Below are 11,411 nucleotides of genomic sequence, written 5' to 3'. Positions count from 1 at the left end.
GGGGGGGGGGGAGGCGTCATGCGCTGATACGTAGTGGAGACGTGGGGGCATACGCACGTTCGGGCGTCGTGTCGTACCGTACAGGACGCATGCGACGCCGCCCGTCAGGCAGCAGGAGAGGCCGTGCGACTTGAAGAGGGCCACCGCCCTGCGAGCGATGTCGAGAATCTCATCTTCGGTCGGTGGCCGGTTGTACATTGGTGGAAGCGGGGGTGCGCTGTGCGGCGGGCATGGCCTGCGCGTGTTCATATAACTTTGCGGATGCTTCTCCTTATCGCGAGCTTCCTCGATGGACACGTACATGCAGGATCCACTGTGCCCAATCGGGGTGAGCTTCCTTCTCGCTGCTCGAGTGATACGGAACACCGCCGTTGTTATGTTCATGAAGGTGCCGTTTATAACTCCAGGTCCTGCGAGGGCCTAGAGTACGCGGTCATATCGATGCCGTCAATGACTCAGTTTGTCTGCGCGATACCCAACGGAGCGCGCACACCTGATTCTATTCCCATAGGTATGTCTGGCCGATGTCTGGTAGGAGAACATCTGCGGTCTCTAAAGATATAGACCTGGCTACGGAACAACTTGATGACCGAGGTGAGACGACACATAAATCAGGCGGATTGAGTAGACCTCTGAACCCAGTGGTAGCTCACAGAGACGCGAGCGTTGACGTTGAACGTTGAATTCCACACAGAACACATGCAGGCGTCGACAGCGAGTGGTTACATACTAGGTGGTGGCCGCTTTCCATGATCCTGTTTAGGCAGTCGCTTGTATATTATAGGCAACATCAGCACGATGGCGTTAATTGTTCAATTTACTGGCTGGGTTAGACTTGGCGACGGTGCGCGTTGTCCACAAGTTGGATGCTGTCCTGGCAGTGTCCATGTGCCATTCCTTTACCAGTGCCGAGTCGATCCAAGCGCTCATGAGTATAAGCGCCCATTGTGGCTCCAGGATGAGTTTCGGCAGACGTCGTCGCACCCTCGCCTATCTCGTCATGTAACCCGACCTTCGCCTCTCTCCCTCTCACCCCGACGTGTCGTTTGGACCTCCGGTTGCGCCATATCCTAGACTGTTCTAACATGCAGCGCTCCCCCACCGTCGAGGAGATCTGTGCCGTCGCCAAGCGGGCAATTTCGACGTTCAAGTCCAAGAATCTCGTCAGCTGCATCACGGGCAACGCCGCTTGTCTGCTCTATGGAACCTCGAGGCAATCTCACATCTTTCTGGTCAGTCAAGCCTTGTCTCGGTTCTCCCAGGCGTGGCGCTCATGTTTCCAAGGAGCTGGACATTATCGTCTTGAGCGAAGATCACCCCCCGCGCAAGCTGGAAGAGATGCTCACCGCGGAAGACAAGGACTTTTATCTCATTCAACCCAAGGGCTCGCCAGACGCGCCCAAGGTTCTCTGCAGCAAGCTCCCGTCCAAGTCTGACGAACGCAAGCGGGGCTGCAAGGTGAACGTCCTCGTCCCCAGCATGCTCGACCTCCCCGTCGTCCAGCGGGACCGGCTCGAAAAGATCGGGGACGTGCTCGTCTTGCACCCCGTCCTCCTGCTGTTCACAAAGCTGCGGACCTGGTCAGACCGTCGCATCTCCAGCCGCTCCTACATGCAGTCGACGCAGCACAACGACGACGTACGTTATATCAGCGAGCTGCTGTCGATCGTAAGGGGTCGCGGCGAGAACGTGAGCAGAGGGGGCGCGCAGTGGATACCCATGACGACGATGGATGCGGCGTGGTGCAGGCTTGCCGAGTATGCAGAGGAGTATCCCACCTCGAAGACTAATTTGCGAGTGATTGGGTTCATACAGCGGTGATGGAACTCCTGCGGTGAGTCTAGCCCGGCTCCTCCGTTAGCAGTCGTACTGAGCGTGACGTAGGATGCGTGACTATACCCCTTACATTGGCTTTGCATGGATTGGAGCGTGGAAACTTGGGTTGATACCGCACGCGTGGCACTGGGATTGTGTCGCCGGGATACCACTTTGGTGCTGTCAGTTATTGCATTACTTTACAATCTCAATATTACTCGTCTACGCAGTATCTCGAATTAGCCGTGTGAGGTGTGTCATGCCCATGATCTGATAGGCTCTGTCAGAACTGGGCCATAGTCAGAACTGGGCCATATAACAATCTTGTCAACGCATCGTCCATGGGAATGTCCCGGATCCGTATGTATGTATCCGATGGTCTGAGGTGCGGTACGTGGACAACAACCTCACCTGAGCTTCTCTTATCTTTTGGACAGTGTATAACCTATTTGCAATCGCGACTTGACCCAAGACAAGTATTTGAATTGACCATGTGAGCCAAATGATATATTCTGACATGTTGCGTCCAGAGCCAGGCTTCGTCTCTGCGATTCAGTCTGTACCCGGGTTCCTTGGCTGTGCGTCGATTTGTCGAAAACGGGTAACACAGGGGGACATCCCCCTTCCTCGGACACAACAATAGGCAGCTCTGTCTTCTAACGCCCTCCACATAGCCCTTGTAGACTTCTGGTCTCTTAGAGGCAAGATCCGTAGGTTTGGTCCGTCCGCCTTTTCTGGAACTGAACGAGCATTTAATCAGGATGGAGCCTCAAGCGTTCATCCCGAGTATGTCCATCGACGCGATGGCTGAATCATCATTTCCGGAGGGATGGGAATCTAGAAGGAGACATCTCGGTGGACCTCAGCACGATCACGGCCATGCATTTGTTATTCAATTGGATCTCTCTGACAGTGAGATCACAGATTCTCGCCAAGGTGGCTTGTCTTCACCACCGCATCTCTGCATTCAACCGTGGTTTCATGTCGACAAGGACGATTCATATTTCGAAGAGCGTATCATATGGGGCGGGACTTGGGGTACAACACTAAGACTCAGAATACGCCATCCACCTCAGACGCGATGCGCATGGTCACGCATGCCGTCCTGCTGAGTGTGTTCTTCTCTCTCTAGCGAATCGAACGGTCGCAACCTTACTCGCGGTTTCGCAAAGGCCGACGGGCGCCACCACTCACAGTGCATCTTGGTCACAGCGTAGGCCACGAGAACATACGCTCGCCCGCTTCCACCACCAGACGCGGGGCAAGTAGTGCCTGACACTACTTCGCCCCGCATCTGCAGCGCGTCCCTAGGGAGCGGCGAGGAATCCGGGGAAAGTGGGGCAGTCATGCGCATGGTGAATCCTTGGAAAAATGGGCAGCTGCCGATCACCTGGCCACATCCTCGTCCACCGCGCGCCCTTCGTGAAAGCTTCGCAGGGATTCAATGCCTTCGTGGCTATAAAGTTCGGGATGGACTCGTGGTGGGTCGGGCGACGGGCTCGCGGCCACTGCTGTCCTCTTGCGCTGCTTGCACTCGCACTTTGGAGCCGGCCTTGTAGTTGAACACGTATCATGGCTGTCGGCGTCACCGCGGCTGCGGAAGCTAGTGTGGGCGTCGCGCAACTTCTGGATCCGAATAGGAAATGGTACAACAACCGTCGGTTAGTGTTTAATATCTCGTCCATCGGGCGTCGGACGCTCACAACGATCGTCCCTTCGCGAAGTCTCATTACTCTACACGCATGGGTCGTGCTTATGTACGTAAACAGCATGTCTGATATGGCTCCTTCGGATATGTTACTGACGATCGCGCCCCAGCATTATCATCTCGTCTGCGAACGGCTTCGATGGCAGTCTCATGAACAGCTTCCAGTCGCTGTACCAATGGGAAGACTACTTCCACAGCCCTTCAGGCTCCCTCCTGGGAGTCTTGAGTGCGATGCAGGTCATTCTTTCTCCCTCGCAGATCTCATGTGCTGTTGTTGAGGGCCGCGCTTTACTAGAACATCGGGTCGCTCGCGGCGTACCCATTTGCGCCGTACCTGTCTGACGGGATCGGGCGGAGAGCGACAATATTTATCGGCGCGATCATCACCATAGCCGGTGTCGCGGTCCAGTCTGCGTCGTACAACATCGGCATGTTTATCGCCGGACGGTGCGTGGCGCTGAAAGGCTCGGAGCGTCGGGTTCCTGACGTCTGAGAGCAGCTTCCTCGTAGGATTCGGAGTTTGTTTCGCCAGTATGTCGACCACTGCATGCTCTGCGTTCGATGCTGACGATACTTTTAGCTAACGCTGCGCCGTTGCTCGTAACCGAGATCTCTTATCCCCCTTATCGAGCACCTTTAACCTCCCTATATAACTCCCTATGGTACTCCGGCAACGTAATGTGGGTGTATCTTGTGCTTTTCGTTATCATCTCTGACGAAGGGTGTGATTATCAGTGCGTCGTGGACCACATACGGCACCGCATACATCCCGAACCAATGGTCATGGCGCATCCCGTCCATCATACAGGGCATCCCGGCCTTCATTCAGCTTGTCCTGGTCATGTTCGCGCCCGAGAGCCCTCGTTGGCTGATCGCAAAGGGGAAAGAGGCGCAGGGGCTTCATATCCTTGCGTACTACCACGCGGACGGAAACGAACAAGACCCCCTCGTGCAGTTCGAGTTCGAGGAGATCAAGGCCGCAATTGCGTTTGATCGTCAAGGTGCGTCGATTATCTGAATCTGGAGACGACAATCTCAGGGCTGCTTTAGTCAATAAGAACGTCAATTGGTTCACACTATTTGCCACCCCCGGTAATAGAAAGCGTATTATCATCGCTGTTGCTATCGGATGGTTCTCGCAGTGGTCCGGGAATGGCCTGGTTTCGTACTACCTCAACAAGGTCTTCGACACCATAGGCATCACCAGTACGACCACCCAACTACTTATCACTGGGTATGATCGCGATTGCACCTCACTTGACTCCATGGTGCTGATAGGTCTGCAGCATTCTAGCCATATGGAACTTGGTCATCTCCATCTGGGCCTCCTTCTTGGTAGACAAAGTCGGCCGTCGCCCGCTCTTCCTATGGGCTACGGGCGGCTGTTTGGTCTTTTTCATTCTGCAGACGATATGCTCAGCGCAATATGCACTCCACCAGCAGCCCGCCGCCGCGCACTCGGTCATCGCGTTCATTTTCCTCTTCTACGGATTCTACGAGTGAGTTCTCGTCGAGGGTGGACCACAGCATCGCTGACCCCACATGCGGCCCAGCCTCGCATTCACGCCCCTGATTGTCACATACACCTGCGAGATTCTCCCGCACTCCCTCCGCGCGAAGGGCCTCACTGTGTTTAGTGTGGGAGTCTCGCTGGCACTCATATTCAATCAATATGTCAACCCCGTGGCCCTGCAGAGGCTGGCCTGGAAGTACTATGTATGTGCGGCCGATGGCCACTGTCAGTCCGTGTTAGGTCCTCTGCTCACATGGTGCCCTTTCCTCAGATATTCTACTGCTGCTGGATCGCGTTCGAGTTCGTCTTCCTCTACTTCATGCTCATCGAGACCAAGAACCGGACACTCGAGGAGACCGCCGCGCTGTTTGACGACAAGGACATTTCGCAGGATGTCGCCGCGGTGGTGGAAGATATCCGCCGAGAAGAGAAAGATACCCCGTCCGAGAAGGCCTCGGAAGAAGTCGTGGAGGCCATCTCGGTTTGACAGGGCCCTCTGGCTGATCACACGTTGGTTTGTCTTTCCTTGGCTCACAGACTTTGGCAGGCGACCCATACGTTCTCGACTTTCACCAGTCCGCTAGGGACCCTGAGAAGTGATCCGTGCAGTCTGTGTCGGAGTGGGACGCTCGGAGTTCTTCTCATGCCTGTCTCCATGTACTAGTAAGAAGTGCGACAAGAGTAGCAGATCTCCTCGTGTTGGGAATTTTCCCGCGGATACCATTTTTTGCGAGAACTGATTGCACTGGCCGCATTGCATGCTGATTTGCTTTTGTGAGACACTCGAGTCTCGACAGCAACTGTGCAGAACACGCGACTTGACACGTCGGTGGCTGCAGCGCTGAGCCGCCGGCCAGCCGAGAGCTTGAAACGCCGGCAGTACCCGGCTCACCCGAATACTCAACGGCTCACAAACTGCTCAGGTGTAAAAGACTTGTCGCTCTCGTGGGGAACGGCAACGAATTTGATCAGCTTGCGTCATTCAACATGGATCATTTTCCCGTACCACGATAGTGATATTCGGATGATGCGGCCTTCTTGGGCTGATTTCACCGATCCGAGGTTGACGAGTTGGACACTGGCAGCTGGCAGGATTCATCGCGATTTTCAGATAATAAAAATCATAATGAGGATGCTGTCGGTGTTTCCTGTTCACTGAATCTTGCCCCATGAATGGGCGAACGCGCTGCAGTATCGGACCCCTCATCGAATGGTGAGTAAAGTTCGCGAATGGATACGGACGCAATGTGCAGCTCACATCGCCTCTTAGTTCTACCTCGACTCTGTGATAGAGTGCGCGTTGCTTGTTGGACTTCTGGATCATAATTGAGCCATGATAGCAGATCTGAACCAGCCCCAGACGTGTTCTGAGCGGCAGAAAGGGAAAAATGTGCGGGATATATCTGATCATATTTCGTGCAGTCTGTCTGTGCAAGATGGGATTATGAAACAGGATGACTTCACCTCGGAGCATCCCATTTGAGTGAAAACTGGTATGAATTTAGGTCCCATTGTTGATTGACTCAGTGCCGCCTGACAGGCAACAGTAAGAACTTTTGTGTGGACAATAAGCCTCTATACAACCTGAGTGTGCGCTAATCACCATATTCCCGCCGATGCTTATCTCAGGTACATACGGGTCAAGACTGTCCTCTTTTAAGCAGAGTACGGTGAGCAGATGCAGCATTTTAATGTTTCGCCCAATGTGACCATAACTGTCAGAAGCTATATAATCCGAAGGACCAGCCGGACCTATGCTTCAGTTCCTCAGCATTCTTCTAAGTGAGTAATTGCTTTCAAGTAAAGACCAGCTTTCGAGTCCTAGCCAACGACGCTTTACTAAAAAGTAGTGAAATGCAGCTCCACCCTGTCAACCCCGAGCACTCATGATCGCATATGGTATAAATATCTTTTCCCCTCGTATATGTAACACTGTTTCTATTCTTGTACAGGAAACACCCAGGAAATCAGCTTCTTGCTCCCGACTCTCTGCAGCTAGGTTTCAAACCCAAGCTGCATCCACTGTTCCGACGTCTCTGGGAACTTTCTCGTGTACTTTAAAACACGTTCTTGAGCCGCCTCTAAGAAGTCTAGAGGTAGCCATCGAAGGCTGCGACTGCGGATACGGGTGCCGCGGCGACAGGCAATCCGGAGAAGTTCCGCAATATCTTCAACATCGACATGTCGTTTCGCTCGCAAATCGGGTCGTTTAGCCTGGATGTGGTCACTCCATCCCTTGAGCTTCATGAGGAGCAGGGGTAGGATGGGCAGGACGAGCATTCCTCGCTGATGCTTGATGCGTTTGATAGGCGTGTTGGGTATCTCCAGGATCCCCGGGACAAGGATGTCTACTTTGCACTTACGTCGAGGTTCGTCCGCAGCAGAGGACAGATCAAACCACACCACTTTGTAGTTTGCATTACGACTTCGCGCGAAAGCCAAGTAAAAGTCGTCGTCCTCATTTGCGAGCTCGATTTTCAAGTGTTCGGGGTCGAGATTGTGCCCGAAGACGATGATATCTACGTCCTGTGCACACGAAACTGAGTAACTACCTGGACAGAATGCTCGATTCAAAATTTGATGACTCACATTAGGACATCTTTCGACTCCATACATCATGCAGGCTGTACTGCCAAACAGACAACAGGCGTATCCAAGGTCAGAAAATGCCCGTATTGCCCTCTTTGCAATTTTTCGTATTTCCTCTGGTGTCGGATCGCGACCCATTTTTATACCGCTGTCCGTCTTGAGGAAGGTTTGTCTAGAGTGAAATAAGACTGCGGGGCATAGGGCCGTATGAGCGTCTAAATCCTTCCCGCGATTCCGAACGCGTCGGTGGCTGAAACTCGACCAAAGGGGAAACCGCTCTCTCCTTTCAGGATATCAACGACCACCATGCCGAAAAGGCCCCTCGACACCATAGTCATCGACGAGGACATTGAAGAACAGTTTCCTGCGCATCGTGCTTGTCGTCGAGTCAGCTTTGATAGAGATTTCGCTGATCTACACGGTCTACCACTGGACTCCAGTGGCACTGGCAAGGACGCCCACAGCACCCTGCCCTCGCCGTCCGCGCAGCATGAGATTGAAGGTCGGATCCCTCTATATTCCATCACTGCCCCATGGAAAGAAGAGCGTCTCAGGAGACCAGAGCTCCAGTCGCAAGGTAAGTAGCTCAATTTCTCCAATTACCACGAACAACTCGAAACGTCCAATCTGAATTGGTTACACGATTTTTGTCAGCAGAAATTCCGTCCATAGTTACTCTTCTTCAGGCTGGGAAAAACATAAATGATCGGACGATTCCATGCTTGGAGGCATCCTCAGATAAAAACATGCCTGCGCATATGAGTACCACTAGCCAATCTATTAGGTGTGTCAAACGACCGCTCGCATCTCTTAAGAGATAAAATATAACTGTCTAGTTGTGTGGATGATCCTGCTGTCTCAATGCAATCCCATATTGGTTCAAATTGTCCACAAGCCGTCTTAGGTCCGCCCGATACGTCTCGTGAGTTATACACTGAGGCAATGTAAAAGCGGCGTGGTTTCAGTTCATAAATCTTTAGAAACAGTGATCAGCACAGCATCAAATGAAGGTCCATCTAAATTCTCTGTATATCGTATACGTTTACCTGCCCCACCCGCACAAGCCCTCATCGAGCTCGATCATCAAAATTGCGACCCACAAAAGCCAGGATCCTACCTTTTGTTTGCTTCGTTCACCTCAGCTGAACACGGTAAGCTGGAGTCAGGAATTATTCTGGCTAATTGACATGATGCATCATCATAGAATCGTTTAGGCAAGCCGTGTCTGCCATCACACGTCCTCAGGATCATATTTCATCTGTCAGAAGTGATCATTCATTTACTATGGATGGTTCACGAACTGTCCAACAGGTCGCCAGCTTGCCTTCTATTGCACAAAGCTCCGTTCCAGTCAGTTCTCAGCCATCTTGTTTTGACTCGACAGCGCCCCGTGAAGGGCAGCCTTCATCATTAAGTACTTTTGAGCAATCTCGCGTGGCAATAGGGGATTCTGAAGGCCGTGGTGAAAATGAGCATATACCCGAACAAATGATTGAAGTTTCTGGCGCATCGTATGTAGCAAACAGTGCGAGCGTTTCTTCAGCAAAAACTAAGGATCAACCTCCACGCCGAAAAACAAGGCATATCGAGCTCATCCTTGAGGACTTCATCGTGCTGCTCCGAAAATGCATTGCAGGCGACTCGGAGGCGATATCACATTTGAAAGATATAATTAAGAAAGCTGGGGGCCTTGAACGAATGACCTCTCTCACGAAACAAATTGCGACGCAAACGGCAATATTGGCTGCCCGTAAAAAGATGGAGGGTGAGAGTGGAACAATTTTAGAGGAAGAGTTTTATGCAGCATGGTTTGTAGATTGCAAAGACGTCACCCTGCTCATGAGCGTAAGTAGCACACTGAGTGCTATCCTTCCGTTCTGATGTTGATTGATGTGGTTCCAGAATCTACTACAGACCAAGGTCGCGGGGAAAACCAAGCGGCTTTATGGAATGGGCAGAATCTCATATACCATGGCATTCGCCCTCATTGGCACGTACATACTCGACATCAACCTGGAAGCCCACACCGATCCGTCGTCACCACAGGCATCGTTACGGATCTTAAAATCCTCTTCCCCAGTGGAGCATGACCGCGCACGCGTTGCACGAGAAGCCTGTATGAGTGCACTAGACGACTTGGATACAATCTTCGCTGCCGCTATCGCCCAAACGCGCGGAGATAGCAGACGAAGTGGTCCAGCCGTACAGAGGAGATTACAGGACGACAAGGGCAGACTGAATGATATGGTCGACCTACTCGCTAACCGGCTTGGTATCAGCGGTCCACGGATCCTCTTACCGAAAAGTAGACGAGCGATGGATTCCTGGGTGACTAGCTTCAGCCCGCAGGCAGCTAAGGGTAACAGTGAGGAAGTGACCGCCGTCGATAGTCAGAATGCTCAGCCTGTAGCTGTAATGGCTGCACTGTAAGTCAGATTGATGGAAAGATCAGTAGACATACATTTTTTGATGGTCCACAAAGTGAAACTTGCAGTTGATGTTACTCCCTTGCATCAGTTTTACAACAAATAAATCACCAGTTTCTTGCAATCTGAGAAAGATGCTGTAAAGGAATCGGAAAGATGCCAATTGAACTGAGTTTTTCCTCTCTGAAAAACCATGGATCTCTCCTTGCTGGGGAAATGGTCATATGTTCGTTATGCTATGAATTGCTACACAGCCTGTGATACAACTAGTACATAACTATACTGTATGCATACATACATTTCATTCATTCACACCAGCAGACATCTATGCACCTGTTCAACCAGTGCACCATCAGCAAAACAGTTGAAAAATGTTATACCCTTGCATCATTGATTCAGACAGTCCAATATGGTGAGGGTTGATAAAGCTTGATAAGCTGTATGTAGAGGCTATACAAATTTATCAGAAAATTATTAGCATTGGCTATTATAAGGAATCATAGTGTCATAATATATAGGCTACAAAATAACTTGTTCAGTTGGTATTGACTTCACAATGCAGCCAAAAATATTATGTAGCCTTGTGAGTTGCTGCAATTATGGTGAGCGATGGCAAGGCATTTACATCACCTTTATGTTCAACCTACATCTTGCTGTGGGTCTTCCCCACATTCAATTTACAGTGGTAACCTTTACTCTCACTGCAACATGGAGTGGGGGCTTTAGTATCAAGCTGATGAGGTGGTGAGTTCTGTTCTTTCACTAGCCACAACTTAGAATCTATTTGCTCATTGCTTAGAGTTTTTGATAATGAATGATGTGTCATGTATGTGGTATGGCTAACTTGTACACATGATACTCATGGCCCTTAACATCTGAACACAACATGACTGGTGAGCACTTTTCTCCATTCTATGGTAGATGTTGTGAGGACAATTACAGCAAAGGTGTATGGAGTGGTTCAAGAAATTTGCTGTTGCTACCATAATCATGAGGTGAACCACACCATATCAGAAACAAACCATTTGCTGACTAACTAAGTTTTGTGCTTCTAGGTCTGGCACAAACCCCTCATGTGCATCTCCAAGCTCTGTGTGTGATGTGGCCTTGATTCAACACTGCTATTGTCTTCTGGCACTAGGCACTGGATGGCTTGTATATCATGCAGATTCAGGGTCTTCTCCTCAAACTTCAGACAGCTGTGATTTCAAATTTCTGACAGACCATCTATAAAATACCCTCTTTCAAGGGTCTTCATTTATCACATAGCATGCATGCAAACTTCTTTGCACATCTCCTCTCTACCACTGGGATGTCTAATATGCCTGAAGGTAAGTTATACCAATTGAGCAGTGTATCA

The 11,411-nt window shown here is 51.0% G+C and overlaps 4 protein-coding genes across 4 annotated transcripts; 3 read left to right on the top strand and 1 right to left on the bottom strand.

The window, feature by feature from the left end:
- Positions 1-1,085: 1,085 nt before the first annotated feature.
- Positions 1,086-1,821, top strand: FIBRA_09159 (uncharacterized protein; the record flags this gene model as incomplete). Its single annotated transcript, XM_012321485.1, has 2 exons — positions 1,086-1,232; positions 1,285-1,821. The coding sequence occupies 2 exons, from the start codon at positions 1,086-1,088 to the stop codon at positions 1,819-1,821; spliced, it is 684 nt and encodes a 227-aa protein (XP_012176875.1).
- Positions 1,822-3,387: 1,566 nt separating this feature from the next.
- FIBRA_09158 (uncharacterized protein) lies at positions 3,388-5,636 on the top strand (the record flags this gene model as incomplete). The annotated part of the gene is made up of 11 exons (XM_012321484.1): positions 3,388-3,572; positions 3,634-3,760; positions 3,819-3,970; positions 4,023-4,054; positions 4,104-4,203; positions 4,259-4,524; positions 4,574-4,757; positions 4,810-5,022; positions 5,077-5,239; positions 5,308-5,517; positions 5,574-5,636. 11 exons carry the CDS (start codon positions 3,388-3,390, stop codon positions 5,634-5,636), a joined length of 1,695 nt encoding a protein of 564 aa, XP_012176874.1.
- Positions 5,637-7,031: 1,395 nt separating this feature from the next.
- FIBRA_09157 (uncharacterized protein) lies at positions 7,032-7,763 on the bottom strand (the record flags this gene model as incomplete). The annotated part of the gene is made up of 2 exons (XM_012321483.1): positions 7,032-7,562; positions 7,626-7,763. 2 exons carry the CDS (start codon positions 7,761-7,763, stop codon positions 7,032-7,034), a joined length of 669 nt encoding a protein of 222 aa, XP_012176873.1.
- A 168-nt stretch (positions 7,764-7,931) lies between these two features.
- Positions 7,932-10,055, top strand: FIBRA_09156 (uncharacterized protein; the record flags this gene model as incomplete). The annotated part of the gene is made up of 7 exons (XM_012321482.1): positions 7,932-8,202; positions 8,283-8,409; positions 8,462-8,547; positions 8,612-8,776; positions 8,830-8,885; positions 8,937-9,470; positions 9,540-10,055. The coding sequence occupies 7 exons, from the start codon at positions 7,932-7,934 to the stop codon at positions 10,053-10,055; spliced, it is 1,755 nt and encodes a 584-aa protein (XP_012176872.1).
- Positions 10,056-11,411: the final 1,356 nt, after the last annotated feature.

Source organism: Fibroporia radiculosa (genome assembly GCF_000313525.1).
Source record: "Fibroporia radiculosa TFFH 294 genomic supercontigs, scaffold11581, whole genome shotgun sequence".
NCBI lineage: Eukaryota > Fungi > Basidiomycota > Agaricomycetes > Polyporales > Fibroporiaceae > Fibroporia > Fibroporia radiculosa.
The sequence above is the reverse complement of the archived record's forward strand: the minus strand, read 5'-3'. Positions and strand labels throughout refer to the sequence as shown.